Source organism: Centropristis striata, chromosome 6, assembly GCF_030273125.1.
Source record: "Centropristis striata isolate RG_2023a ecotype Rhode Island chromosome 6, C.striata_1.0, whole genome shotgun sequence".
Classification (NCBI taxonomy): Eukaryota; Metazoa; Chordata; class Actinopteri; order Perciformes; family Serranidae; genus Centropristis; species Centropristis striata.
The window spans coordinates 23,324,153-23,339,332 of NC_081522.1; the positions used below are offsets into that span (position 1 = coordinate 23,324,153).

A 15,180-nucleotide genomic window follows, 5' to 3' on the forward strand; every position below is an offset into this window, starting at 1 on the left:
ACACTATACTATGAGTGCAGAGACCACAAAGGCCAACATACATCTCATTCAATCACTCAACCACCTAAAAAAAAAAAAAAAACAGCGTCAACAGTGCTCACTGGAACCTGGTCTCACAGGAATCCGTGAAATAGCCACGGATTCGCTTAACTCAAAATCCGTGGAATAGCCACAGAATCACTCAAATTTCCATGAAACTGACACGGATTTCGCTACAATGCAAGTTAATGACATGTCATATCCCGTGGCTATTCCATGGATATTTGTTCCTATTGGTTTGTTCCAAGTCACGTGACTTTCAAGGTCCCGGCGGTCAGAACAAAAAACATGGCGGACAGTTCTCTCATTTTTAGTGAAAAAAAAATCAATATTTTGACTTAGTTTCTGCATAAAAATGGATTTTGATCACATTTCTAGCGAGAAATATATGTTTTATTTTCTAAATATTCACTCAGTGAATGTACATAATCACTTTGTATGTTGGAATAGCCACGGGATATGACTGTCATTAACTTGCATTGTAGCCAAATCCGTGTCAGTTTCACGGAAATTTGAGTGATTCCGTGGCTATTCCACGGATTTTGAGTCAAGCAAATCCGTGGCTATTTCACGGATTCCTGTGAGACCATGTTGCATCTATGACACATCTATCAGTAGCTTTTCTGGTTTCGACACAAAGTAGATAACGGCCGTGTGCAAAAAAAGTTGCTACAACTTGCTTAATTTGAAATGTATGCAAAAAAAGTTATTTAACTTAATTGTAAGCTAACTATGAAGTTGGGTACTTGTCACTATTCTCCAATTTTCTGGTTTAAAAAATGGGATTCTGAGTGAAACTGTTGATAGTTTACTATTTTTAATTTTCCAGTAAAAAACTAAGAAACCAGCAAATGACATGAAGACATTTATAAAAGGGTTTTACTGAAGATCTGCATCCCAATAGGGCCACGGGATATGACTGTCATTAACTTGCATTGTAGCGAAATCCGTGTCAGTTTCACGGAAATTTGAGTGATTCCGTGGCTATTCCACGGATTTTGAGTTAAGCAAATCCGTGGCTATTTCACGGATTTCTGTGAGACCATGTTGGCTCACTGCATTGATTACATCTCATTTCACCATACTTTTAATCAATTACGCCTCTATTAAACAGTTTACTGTAGCTCGGGGAGCGGCTCATCAGGGCGGTTAGATGCCATCGTTCCAGCAGTTCCGGATGGGAGGTTTTCAGCCGGGCTTGTTGGACACCACCAGAGCCGGCGAATGAGTGTGTATCACCTCAATTAAACTATGCGCTAAGTGTCTGACAACAGCTAATATTCCTCTTCCACCAGCGAACCCAATCGATGTTCTGGCATTCGTCACCCTGCTGAAAAAGCAATCATCCTGTTGTCTCGCTCCGGTTAGACGGAGAAATGGAGAGACGCTCATCTGGCGTCTGCGCCTGCTCATTGGAATGCACCAGCACTTATTCTCACAAAGACACACACACACACATGAAGGTGGCATTCAAAACACACACATACTGTATAACACAGTGGCGGGCGGTGCATTTCACACTTAGGCCTTCAGTGATGTCCAACTTAGTCAATAAATACCTTTCATTATGCCAGCATTTATAACACCAGGACTGGAGAGTAGTTAGAAACACACTTAAGCACTACTAGGCATTGCATCACCTCAGTTGTGTACAAAATGGGCTATTATCCGGCGCATTTTAAAAATCAACAATACCGCATCAGCAATTAAAACATATCTGGTATGCTACTGTCAAAACTTAAAAATAAAAGGGTCTTTAAAATTATCTTTCCAAAAAGTTTTATTAAATGAGTCCACAAAGAATATGCAAGCTTTAACAAGATTGTACAATATATTGCAAAATCGCAGTTTAATATCAGAAAGACACTAATAAGACGGCCATACTTTGGCGACAGCGACACAATAAACAAGTCTCTTTGTGAAAAAACGTTTTCATGTCAAAACGTGACGTATCACTACTTTCTGTGACCTGTTGCTTTGAGTACAATGTACAATGCGCCAATGCGCCAGATTATTTACATACCGTTAACATACCGCCTGATTCTGAAGGCCCGGGCAGATTTCATACAGCCTGGCAACATAAGATGGCTGAATTCTGATTGGATAAAAACTCTAACCTAAAAACAACAGCACTGGAAGGAGCATAATATGACATGAAGACAATATGAATACTTTTAGATATTTAGCGAAAGTAAATGAAAAATTAAATTAACCTTTATCATAATCATGATCATGATTTCTGGTTATGTTAGGCCAGCAGAGAAGGCCTTGCTGGCCCTGACGGCCCACCACTGTGTATAACACAGTGTGACAGCATTAGTGACATGTTGAGGGAGAGCTGCTGTACCACTAGCTGCAGCCCAGAAATGGTAGCGACATGTGTACGGCTTGTGACAAGAACCTGTCCAGCAAAGAGTCACACTCTGTTCCACTTGGAAAAGGACCATCAGTCAGTGCACAGCCATCCAACACACACACACACACACATATATGCACACACTGCCAAGTCAACCCACCTCTCTGTCAAGTAACTTGTGGGAGATGACGGTGACAATGTCGCCTCTTTCTGCATCGATGTAGAACATGTTGGGGGAAGGCTTGTCTGGCGACTGCCTCACGATATTGTAGCGCAGCGCGGCGTTATCTGTGGCGGGGTCGTCTGCGTCAAACGCTGTCATTGTCATCACCGTGGTTCCTGCAGGAGACAGTGAGAGACAGGGGTGAGTCTGGATTCAAGCATACTTTCTCATGTAAATATGTGACAGAGACAGCAAAAGGCTGGCGTGTGAATGGTGAATATAAATATATTTTTTTAGAAGAATAAAACATAATTTTAGAGCATCTGAGCATTTTTCACTGTGCAACCAACACATGGAGGAAAAAGCTCCTGAAATAAATGTCCAAAGTGCAACAAATGAAACTTGGAAATAGTAAATCAGAGCCCTGCCATTCTCTTTTTTTCAAATGCATTACATTCTATATGTAACATAGTTAATCAGGTCATTAGTAATGTGATTCCACTTGCCATCTCTGAATAACCATGGGTATTGAACGCAGCACCCCTGGGGTTTAGTGTCGTGTGCGTAAATTGCCAAAAATACATTAACACTTTAACACAGTGAGAAGAGCTGACTTCCAAAATGATTTGGCGACCCCCAGAAATCATCTCGCGACCCCATTTGGGGTCGGGACCCCAAGGTTGAGAACCACTGGTTTAGTGGGTTAACTTGTCCTCCTGTTTGGGACCCTCTGGTCTACATAATATTTCTCATGTAGCACAATATGTATTGTGTTTGGAGATCTAAAATGGCAGCAATCATGGCAGCAGGTGTATTAAAAGCACAATTTCAAACTACTGATAGCCGCTTAGAAAGTTAGCCGTTAATGTATTTTCTCCCTCGTGTCGGCTCCAACAGCATGGTGCATTTTATTGGATAATGGAAACAAAAATGGAAATCCTGCCCGCTGCAGCTGAGCTGAAATAGGAGGCAATCCTTGATACACCCTCAACCCTCAATCTCTCTCTCTCCTGCCAGTGATGAGATACTCTCTCTCAGTTCACACACACAGGAATGTACATGAGCAAATGTATAAAAACATGCTTCCTTGAACGCACACACACACAAATATAGACCATGTTAGGTCGTGTCACTTCTGAGTAGTGTTTTCCATTCCTCCAAGTGTCCATAAACTGCATCTTCATCCAGTGCTTCATGTTCTTACTGTCACCAGCTTGCAGTCAGACACCTCTGGTTAAAATATCACCTGCTGAATCCCTCTTCGCTTTGTTTAAGCCAGGGGTGTCAAACTCAAATACACAGTGGGCCAAAATGTAAAACTTGGACAAAGTCGCGGGCCAACATTGATATTTATTGAAAAAATTGACCGAAACAAGTTCAAACGAAACGGAACAAACAAAGCTTGATATAACTTAATATTGCAAACATGCAAAATCGAATATCAAATAAAACAAACAAACACATCAACGGCATTCATTTCTTAAATAAAATTTAAATAAAAATCGTATGTCCCTTTATTTTATATGCGGCCTTCTTTTAATTTAAATTTAACAGTAATCTTTTTCCACAGGCTAAAAATAAATGTAAGAATAAAATAACAATAATAAACCAAATGACTAATAATAATATCCTTCAATGAATGTGCAACCATTCAAGCCTTGGACTAGCAAGAAAAAGTGCATAAAGACAACTTTAATTGTTGCTCAGTTTGCTACACACTGATCTACTGTGTTCAAGCCAAAACACCAGCAGAGCATTCTGGGATTGGTAGTATTATTTGCGCTGTATAATACCGGCGGGCCAGCTCTGGTTGTCATTTGGTATTTCCTCGCAGGCCAAATATAATTATACTGCGGGCCAAATTTGGCCCACAGGCCAGAGTTTGACACCTCTGGTTTAAGCTCAAAGTTTGTCTTCTTCTCAGAGAGATACGTGACTGTTTTCTTTTTAACTTTGTTTATTATGATAAGTGACTGTTTTCTGATGAGACAGTGGGTTTAAGACACAGATGGGCAGCTCTGGAAAATCTGACACACTTTAAGATGTAAGACTAAATATTGTGCAAGTGTGTTTGTGTGAAATTTGAAGTGATTCATTTAAGTGGGGAGGTGTCATTTTTACTATAAACAGTAAAGAACTATAATCAGCAGATTTGGTTGCAATAATACACTGTAATTCTAAAATGACACCACTAATCTATGAGGATGATTCTGCTTTCAGCTTTCAGTTTTGCAATCGATACGGGAGCTGGCATTTATAATGGGTTACCTTACATAAAGCTGATTCTTTTCTTTTGTGAAATGATTAAGCTCTCTGAAGTTTCATGTGTTTTCTCGCGGGAAGCCCCTTGTGATTTCTTATTTGGCCCACATATTTAACAAAACATTCTCCTAAGCACCAAGTAGCAGCACTGCATAGCATGGCTCATAAACATCGATCTCTTTTCATGCTTCTTCTTAATACCCGACACTACTTTGCCACAGTGTATTAGCCAAACAATTCAAATAAGACACAAAAGGGCTCCTGGAAAATATGCAAAGTCCACATTAAATAATGGTGGCTTAGTGCCAAACGTCTTTAGTCCAGCTGAAGGTAATGAGGGGCAGAGAGGTGTGGGTTTTATCCCCTTGGCATTTGCACTTCAAGGTGAACCATTAATGGTTAAGTAAACCAGTAATCCTTCCTCTGCAGAATAATTACACAGTCCCATCTCCTTCATTACCTTTACTCTGTTCCACTTCACACCTCCGAAGCCACACTGTTAGAGATGACTCAGTGAGACTGCACACAAACACACATAGTCGCGCACACAGTTTTGCACGCGGACACACCAACCAGCAGGCAAATTAGTGTTAAAAACGATGACTAAATTGGTTATCTTGAACAGATCTCAGTGAATTATGTTCTCATTCTGCCGGCTAACTGAAGTCTCTTGAACGCAATCACATTACATGTTTTATATGAGACAAACTGGCCCTCTCAATCCTTAATGTCTTCATCAGATAACATAATTCCACTCACAAATGAGTATAATGTAAACAATAAACATACGGTCACTCCGAAACCCAACACGGCATCAGCATCAATCAGCTTACATGATAACCATCCAGCACTCTGTAATGGGACAAGGGGGCTGATGTTTGGGTTTGATCACAGTATGATGTCATGCGGATGGCTTTGGCGTGGACTCATCGTCCTGTCCTATTAGTTTCATCCTCTGGCAGGATCTAAGGCTCATTCAATCTTAACTGCATTTGATGGTTATATGGTGGGATGGATGGCAGGACTGCCATTACCTCGCTATCACTTGGGCCCATCTGCCATGGTTACTGTATAAAGAGTTTGTGGTATAAAACAGAGAGCAGGACTATGAGGTAAAACATCACAATTCACACATGAAGAGACCCAGATGACTGACACAGAAAAAGGCGGTACACACAGATACACATATTGTGGATTGATTTCGTCACACGGGCTGGTGGGACACGGTGCGATGCCTAAAGCTAACTCCTATATCTTTCTCAAACACCAAGGGAAATCAGTGGGGGCCAGCAGATCTGTGGGTGCCGCCTGGGAGCTGACACAGTGTGAAAAGATGAAGCAAGAGAACACAGACCAGATTTAAAAAAAAGGGTAAATGTGATGGTAGTATGTGTTTGAGTCTACTGAGTGTGTGCACACACTGTCGATGTGTCACAGTGTATCTGCGCGAGTGTGAGTGATTGGATTTTCATTTTAAATTATTCAACATGTACGATGGATATTTCAAAACCTGAAATGGGATTTATATTAATCAGACTCAAGTGACTGAGAAAGAGTAAGAGCTGACCCATTCTATTCTCAGGTGTGAATGAGATCAAAGGAAGTTCAAAGATGAATCATCTCATCCAAAAGTGATACTGTGGAGATCGTACATCACCATGAATTACAAGCACATATTCAGAAGAACCTGAAAAAACAGAAGAATAGTAGAAGGGCAACATGAGGAACCGCCTCCACTGAACATTTGGTTATCTGGCAAATTCTTTCCAACATTTTTTGGGCCCTTAAAAGTCATATTTGTCCATACTATGAAGTTCTGAGTAAAGAAAAGGCACCAGTGGGGCAGAATGTGTGTGTCTGGGATTATACATTTTGTATTTTTGTAAGTTTTTCAGGACAACATATGTGAAGAGGGCATATTAAAAAAATATCACCTAAACCAGGCGGCAACCTCCGGGTCTGAGCAGGGAGGCAAACCAGGAAGTGCCTTAAGCTGCATTCTACCGAAAATTCCAGCAGGGGGCGCTGGCGGCGGCTGCAGAAGCACTTCGGTCCATCCATTTAAATCATAATAATCGTAATCGGAATATATATATATATATATATATATATATATATATATATATATAGTGTAATCCCCAATATTTCTAGGTGAACCATGTTGGGCTATACAGTCTGAATGAGTTTGTAGTTGTAGTTCTTTAATTTCACCAGCAGGGTGCACATCCCTCACGCTCAATCACCGCTCATGCTAGTTCCCTGATTCCCGGCTTGTTTTTTTCTTTTCTTCACCGAGCACGATAATGCTAATAACTAGACAAAAAGTCATTAAAACTTTATTTAATGTTGAGTTATTGATCCCGGGAGGTATCCGCAAACGTGAGGAGGTTTTTGAGGTGCTGGACATTACCGTGTTGTTGTGTTTTTTTTGAGAGAAAAGTCCGGTGAGTAGTAACCATTAGCCTCTATTAGCATTTGCATAACATGCTAGCGGCTGCCGACCACGGCTTATTACTCACTCATTTCATGAATAAATCATTAGTATGTGTCGTTATGCTTCTGAGAAAAATATTTAAAACCAACAGGAGGTATGTAAGAGTGTGTACTGAAGTTGAGAATGTGGTAAATTTTCTATTTCTGTGTGGAAATTGTGCTAATTATGCTAATTGAGCTATTGCTAAATGCTAGCTAATGCTAAACAAGCTGGTTTTGTAAGCTAAAACACATGCAGTTATGCGCATTTGAGTTGTTGAGGGACAGTAATTCTATTAGTCGTTCTCAAACATGATTGATAAGTGATTTAATTCATATTTTGTATGCACTATGCGGTGTTAAAAACAAAAACAGTTTAAAATATTTCATACTACACACTTTTGTTTGTGTCGGCTGTTTTATAGCTGTGTATGATACACTGTCAATGCGAATGCTCAAGTCCATTGATTTAAAATTAAAAAGAGAATAAATACTGTAGTTGATTTAGATACATGTCTAAAAATGCTATTTTAAAGAAAGCATAAAACCAGCAAATGAGACCAAAAACTCAGCAGCTCCATATATCTACAGTAGCTAACCAAACGTGGCTTTAGTGAGTGGGGTGAGGGGAGTATAAATCTCACACACTGCTACAAATGTTACAGAGAAACACTAGAATTTCTAGTGGCTTTAAATATGTATTACATGACACATTACATAGCAAACTCAGACCAGCTGTGCAAAATAATATGTATTTTTCACATGATTCAAATTCTCAACTCATAGGCTTTGTGCTTGAGTTTGTATTTCTTAAAGGGCATATTAGTAACACCGTTCAGAAACCTTTACAGGCTGGTGCAGTGGTTCTGAACATGAGGGTTGCAATAGGGCAGCTGTTCTCAACCTTGGGGTCGGGACCTCGATTGGGGTCGCGAGATGATTTCTGGGGGTCGCCAAATCATTTTGGAAGTCAGCTCTGTCTCCACTGTGTTAAAGTGTTCATGTGTTAATGTGTTTTAGTCTTTTTGGTAATTTTGTGTCTTTTTTTGATCATTTTCTAGTCAATTTGTGTCTTTTTTGATCATTTTGTTTCCTTTTTTTTTGGTAATTTTGTGTCTTTTTTGGGTCATTTTGTGTCTTTTTTGGTCATTTAGCGTCTTTTTTTGGTAATTTAGTGTCTTCTTGGTCATTTTGAGTCTTTTTGGTCATTTTGTGGTCATTTTGTGGTCATTTTGAGTCTTTTTAGGTCATTTTGTTTAATTTTTTTGGTCATTTTGTTTCTTTTTTTGGGTGATCTGAACTGTGCGCGTGAGATTGTTTTCAGTCTGTGGGGGTCACAGACAACATGCATGTTAAATTGGGGGTCGCCACTCAAAAAGGTTGAGAACTACTGGCATAAGGGGTCACAAGATGATGAAAAACATGGGAAATATAATACATTGTCTTATATTTGCTTTTTTTTTTTTTTAAGTTTTGCCTCTTCTAGTCTCTTAAACTATTAAAATGAATCAACCAGCAAAAAAGCACAGGCATTAATGGTAATAATAGTTTGAAAAAGGCCTATTTTCAATGAAATGTTGTTAATTCTTTTTCAGAAATCATAAGAAAAAAAAGGAGTTTAAAAGCAAAACGAGTTCAGAAGCCAGGGACAGGTATTTGAATAAAAGTGAACAACTAAATAGTGTTTGCTTAGAACACAAAAAATATTTTAATGTGCTTTCATCACAATACATTGCTGATGAAACAACTATCCAAGAGGACAGTTACAGAAGCAGAAAGTGATTTTCTTTTTTATTCTCTCTCACATCTAAAATTAGTCCCTACTGGGATGTAAATACACACAGTCATGTCTCAGTGGACGTTAGAGCATCTTTAGCTAACTAAATAATTTGAGTGTCTTTTAGTACAACTGAATGCTGACCAAGACATTTTTTAGTGACTTTACATGTAAGAATTAACTTTCACTAACTGAAAACACACAGTGACAGTGACAAAATTCTAAGACAAGAACATCCGAAAAGTTCACAGCTATTTAAATGTACACAGTAAATATTCATTGCTATGCTATTGCTAAACTATGACCGTTTGAAGCAGGGGTGTCAAACTCAAATACACAATGGGCCAAAATGTAAAACTTGAATAAAACCGCGGGCCAACATTGAACAAATAAACCTTTTAATATATACCAAACATGTTTTGCTTTAACATTAAATATGGAACCAGCAACGCTTTTAAACATACAATATATAACTAAATAGTGCAGACATGCAAAATCAAATTTCAAATAAACACATCAATGTCATTAATTTATTAAATAAAAATTAAATAAAAACCGTATGCCTCTTTTCTATTTGCATCCTTCTGATTTAAATATCAAAATAAACTTTTTCAACAGGTTAATAAATTCTGCCTTTCTTTTCTCCATTTTTGGGAAGGGGTAGCTGGGAGACAGCTCTAGCTTGAGGTTGCTATGACGACTGTCACAGAGGAGTGTTTCTGGGTCCTGTCCTGATTGACGCGCCAACACAACAGCAGGGCATTGTGGGATTTGTAGTATTATCGGTAAATGCGCCGTATAATACCGGCGGGTCAGCTTTTATAGTACAATAATAAAATAATAATTTGTTATTGCCTCGCGGGCCAAATAAAATTACACTGCGGGCCAAATTTGGCCCGCGGGCCACAGTTTGACACCACTGCTCTAGAGCTAAGCCACTCATTCACCAGCAGAAGTGCGCCGTAATCTGGTGGCGTTCATCTGCATGTACAGGCCGCAGTAACACACGGTGGGGTCAAAATATGCAAAGCTTCTCCTGAGTTAGTTAGACCTCACTCACATTGTTACTCCAAAGTTTTGAGTATTTTTCCAGGTCTTTATATATTTCTGTGGACAGAGTTTGTCCCCACCATAGCATTTGATAGAAAGTGCGATAGAATTTTTATATAACAATACAACAAAACATTTTCTGACATATACCCATACATGTACTGTATATAATGGCATGTGAAAAGGGTTAAAAATGCATTGTGATTTTTTTCATTTTCAATTTCATCAGCTGTCAGGCAATCTGTTTGACTGAATGCTGCAGTGTACTCTGCCTGTCTACCTTTTGTCACCACTACATTGGTCTACAGTGTTTGGAAGCCCACCTGTCATTTCAAAAAGCTGATTCTAAAGATCTGATTTTCTTTAGATCAAATCACTTCATGCTTGCACTGGAAAAAGGCTGTCATGCTGCAGTAGACACTTGGAATCTTTCAGATTTCTCTTTTTTTCCCCAGACTGTAGCAGGGTTATGCCAAGCTTCATAGTGAATGTGCCGGTCTATATCGGTATGTACTATAGGGCTGCTCCACACAGCCTGTCTGAACATAATACATTTCTCCAGTCCATTAAACTGATTCATATCCCGTCATCTCTTTAGGCACCATCAACACTTACATACATTTGCATCTTTATTTCTTCCATTGGACCAGACCTCCTGGCCTGCTTACCTGCCTTGTTGCCTATTTATCTGGAACTCTGCCATCTGCACTGTCTTACACGAGTGGACCAAAAGCATTTCCACAGGGTCTAAGGCCCCGTTTACACGAGGACGCTTGCGGGTAAAAACGACAAAATATTTTATGGGAAGTGCCTTTCGTTTAGACGGTGACGGCGTTTTTGGGGCTTAAAGACGCAAAAATCTGAAACCACCCTCCAAAGTGGAAAAGTTAAATCCTCTCCTCCGTAGCGTGTCGTCTACACTGACAAGACACAAAACTCTGATCTGATCTGCTCACGTCACGTATGTGTTTACGTCACATACATGCTCCAGTACAGGAAATAAACAAACGTGTGGATTATTTTCATGCGTCGGACCTTCAAGCTGCTCTGGCAGCTCTAATAAACTTACAGGAGTCTTTCCACCAAATGTACAGGATATGTACAGATAGTATTAGTGAACAGAGAAGGATCTGGAATTACCTCCATCACATTCTGGATGCAGCAATTGGTCGGAGGCGAGCCAGACGGCTGTGAACGAGACCTGGGAGATCTAGTGATGGTGGAGAACTTTGTGGAAGGAGTAGCTGATGAAAATGTGTGGCGTGAAAACTTCTGCATGCCCAAAGATGCTCTTATGGCTTTAAGTGATGCCGCCTGGCTGCATACAATCCAATTTCACACACTTTTGCGTCACCGTATGCAGCAGATTTCCTCCCGAAAACGCTCGTCTAAACGAGGAATAAAAAGTGAAGACGCCACTTTTGCGTCTTCTGTTCAGACCGTCCTCGTGTAAATGTAGCGTTAGTAAACATTGTGGTTGATTCTCTTGTGCCAAAAGGAAGATTTGGCATTATAAAAAAGGTACATATGCACTATAAACAGAAATAATGTTTGGCTGATCATGTAACAAATTGCACATACAAATATTAGGCATATGTTCTCAAAGGAAAACGAAGAATATGTTTGGTATTATTGGGACAGTCAGTGATTATCATATACATATACTAAAAAATATACAACCTAACAGAATCTCTATAATTACATTTAAATTTAGTCATTTAGCAGACGCTTTCATCCAAAGCAAGTTACAGGAAGAATAAAAACAAACAATCAAGGTACTAAATTACTAAAGTAAATTTACTTTAATTTCTAAAGTAAAGTACTAAAGTACTAATTACTTTAATTACTTTGTCTAAATGACAAATGTTCTAATGTAAAGTTGTATATGGCTTAAAAAAATCAGTAAATGTGTTTTTCTACAGCCACTGAAGTTATGACAAAGATTATTATGAAGGAAATAATTCATAATTAGAATCTACTAGATGATATATTTCTGACAAGAAACCATTCCAACAAGGCCGTGACATGGAAAACAATGAGAACTGATGGTTGACTTTGGTTTTAAAACTTATATAATTCTGTATATTAGTTCACAAAACTGTTGTGACATTGCGAGTGGAGGAAAGCCTGCCTGGGAAGGTAAATTATGAAAAATCACTTTTCTCAAGAGCAATTTTATTACACCATAAAATTAACTCCTACCTTCAAAAACTTCCATCTGCAGAAGTGTCTTTCCTGTGGTGCATTAATACAATATAGATTTTTTTATTTTCTTCGTTAAAATGAAGACTAATAGTTGACTTTATTTTCCCCTTGGCATCAGAGACCATCTCAGAGTGATTCATTGGATTAAAAAAAATTATCCCGTGTCCTGACAGATTGCTAACAAACTGAGAAGTGGGAGATTCATGACCACACCTTCCATTGGCTCTTTTACAGACTGTTAAAATCTTTTTATGCAAACACTTTACAGTCTCTGTAAAACAGTCAGACAGACGATTTAAAAAAAATAATTGATTCCTTAAAGTCAAAAACATAAAATATCAGGGCGTCCCGGTGGTTTATTCTGTATCTCCAGCACTGTCAAATGAAGCTGAAAAGGCCAAAAAATAAATAAAAAATAAAAATGTATGGTAACACTTCACAATAACCAACTAAGTAGTGTTTATAGATGGTTTATAAACCAATTATTAACCATTTACAAAGTGCTATACATATTTAATCTTTAAATGTTTTCAACCAATTTCTTAAAGGTATATGCATCATTTCATAATCATTAACATACTTAATTTGGTGTTAAAAATGTTAAAATCAGTGCAACTAAAACTATTAATAAACTATTAATTATAATTTAATTGTTTGTTAATGGTAAAGTAACGATAAACTTACATTAATATACCATCTATTTGTCATTTATAAATTATGTAGTTAGTTAAACATTAATAAATTATGTATTTACCATTCTAAAAGGCCTATGAATGGTTTATAAATTATGATTAAACATTAATAAACTATCTGTTTACCATTTATAAATGATGGTTATTGTCTGGTTTTCAGCAGTCTTGGTTCACATTGTGCCCACATCAATCTGCAACTTGATATTTTTACGTTTGCAATTAGTATTTTTTGAAAAATCTTGATTTACAGCTGGGGATGAAGCAACCTTTGTATTGTAAAGAGTTTCACCATTCAGCATGTTGTAAAACTTTTTTAAATTAATTAATTTAGATGCAATAACGTCAGCAGAGAACTGTAGTTGAGCTCTGCTGCATGGAAACTAAATCTGAGATAATGAGCCCCGAGCAGAGAATGAAGAGCAATACAGTCCAGCTGCCCTGTCTTACCTCCTCCACAATGCTGTTTCTACAGTCTATACTCTCAGACACAGCTGGACCACTGGCAATAGCTAGATAATGAACAACTTATGCTGATAGAACCCAGTGTAATTCACAAAGAAAGAAAGAACAGGCAAACTAGGGCTGGGCGATATGGCCCTAAAAGAATATCACGATATTTCAGGCTATTTGTGCGATAACGATATTCTTGACGATATTACCAAATACTTAAAAATAAGATTTTTTTTTAGTCTGTATAAATAATTAAAAATCTGAAATGTAGTTTGAAGTGCAAATCTCAACAGTTGCCAAATACAAAAAAATTACTCTTGACTCTTGAGTATGAGAAAATAATAGAAATAACCATTTAGGGATTCCGGGGGCATATTTTAATGACATTTTGTAAAGGAGAATAAAGGTTCTTTATGTTTTATTTAAGGCATCTTATTTTGACAGTCTTCTTGTAAGTTCTGTGGTGGATTCTCTTAACACACTGTGCTGTTATTTTGAAAGCTGCATGTGTTTAGCGACATGGAGTAAGTAGCTTTTTGTGATTTAATTTTTAATTTCCGTCTTTGTTTTTTGTTTTTATATATATATATATATATATATGTCTGGGTGTATGAATATATATAAGTACAATATTATTTCTTAAAGTAACCCCCTTTATCTGTTTTTTTCATACTGAGATATATTAGTTAATATAATTTAAAAGACACTTAAATGTGATTGTGTACGTGTAAATGTGTATTGTGGATGTGTGACTGTTATGTTTTATGTTCAAAATGAGAAAATTAATAAAGAGAGTTGAAAAAAAAAAGAAGTAGGAATGTTGCCAATATTATGATATGCATTTTTTTTAACCATAAAAAAAATATACCAATATTATCGTGAACAATACGATAGAAATATATGTGCTAGTGGTTGTGCTTATGCATACACTGTAAAAAAACCTGTTGTTTTAACGGTAAAAAAACGGCAGCTGTGGTTGCCAGAACTTTACCGTAATAAATATGGTGCAACTATTTGTAATATTACGGTAAGATTATATTAGCACTGTTGATTTCCCGTTTAAGATTGACATTTTATTCCATATTTAACCATAAAAATAAAACGTTTTTCCATCAAAAGAAACGCTGTTCTGCCATATAATTGACAAGAAAATACTTTATAAATGCAGCATGAATTAAAGATTTTACCATTAAATATTACAGTATATTTCTGTAGAGCTATGGTGTTTAGTACATTTAACAATGAGAAAAAGTATTATTACAAAAAATGGATGCAAAAATGATGGCTTGTATATATATTACAGTGTATTTTTGCTACAAACATGGTGCCAGTGTATTTTACAGTGGAGTAATGTATTTTATAAAATTAAAAAAAATGTAAAAAAAAAAAAAATAGTGTTTTGGCTGATATATACATTTACAGTGTTTCATTGTTACTGAAACTGAATTAACCCATTTATCATTTTTACCACTTTTACTGTCATGGTTTAGCAGTTTTTCACTGTAAAATCTACAGACATTTTTTACAGTGTAGTTTACAGACTCCAGTCATCACTGCATACCAATGACACAGTTGCTCATGAGAATATAAATAACTGGCTAATGAGAATGTAAATAACACACAAACTAATGAACAGAAGAAGCTGGTAAACAAGTCCTCCATCCAAACAATGGCAACAAAAGCTGGGGAATGAAATCACATCTTAACGTGGTAA

The 15,180-nt window shown here is 37.4% G+C and overlaps 1 protein-coding gene across 1 annotated transcript in view; it reads right to left on the minus strand.

The window, feature by feature from the left end:
* cdh13 (cadherin 13, H-cadherin (heart)) overlaps window positions 1-15,180 on the minus strand; it is a 509,931-nt gene that overhangs the window by 198,799 nt on the left and 295,952 nt on the right. The window contains exon 8 of the mRNA XM_059334282.1: window positions 2,556-2,734. Coding sequence (XP_059190265.1) covers window positions 2,556-2,734 — 179 coding nt within the window. The remainder of the gene's footprint in view (window positions 1-2,555; window positions 2,735-15,180) is intronic.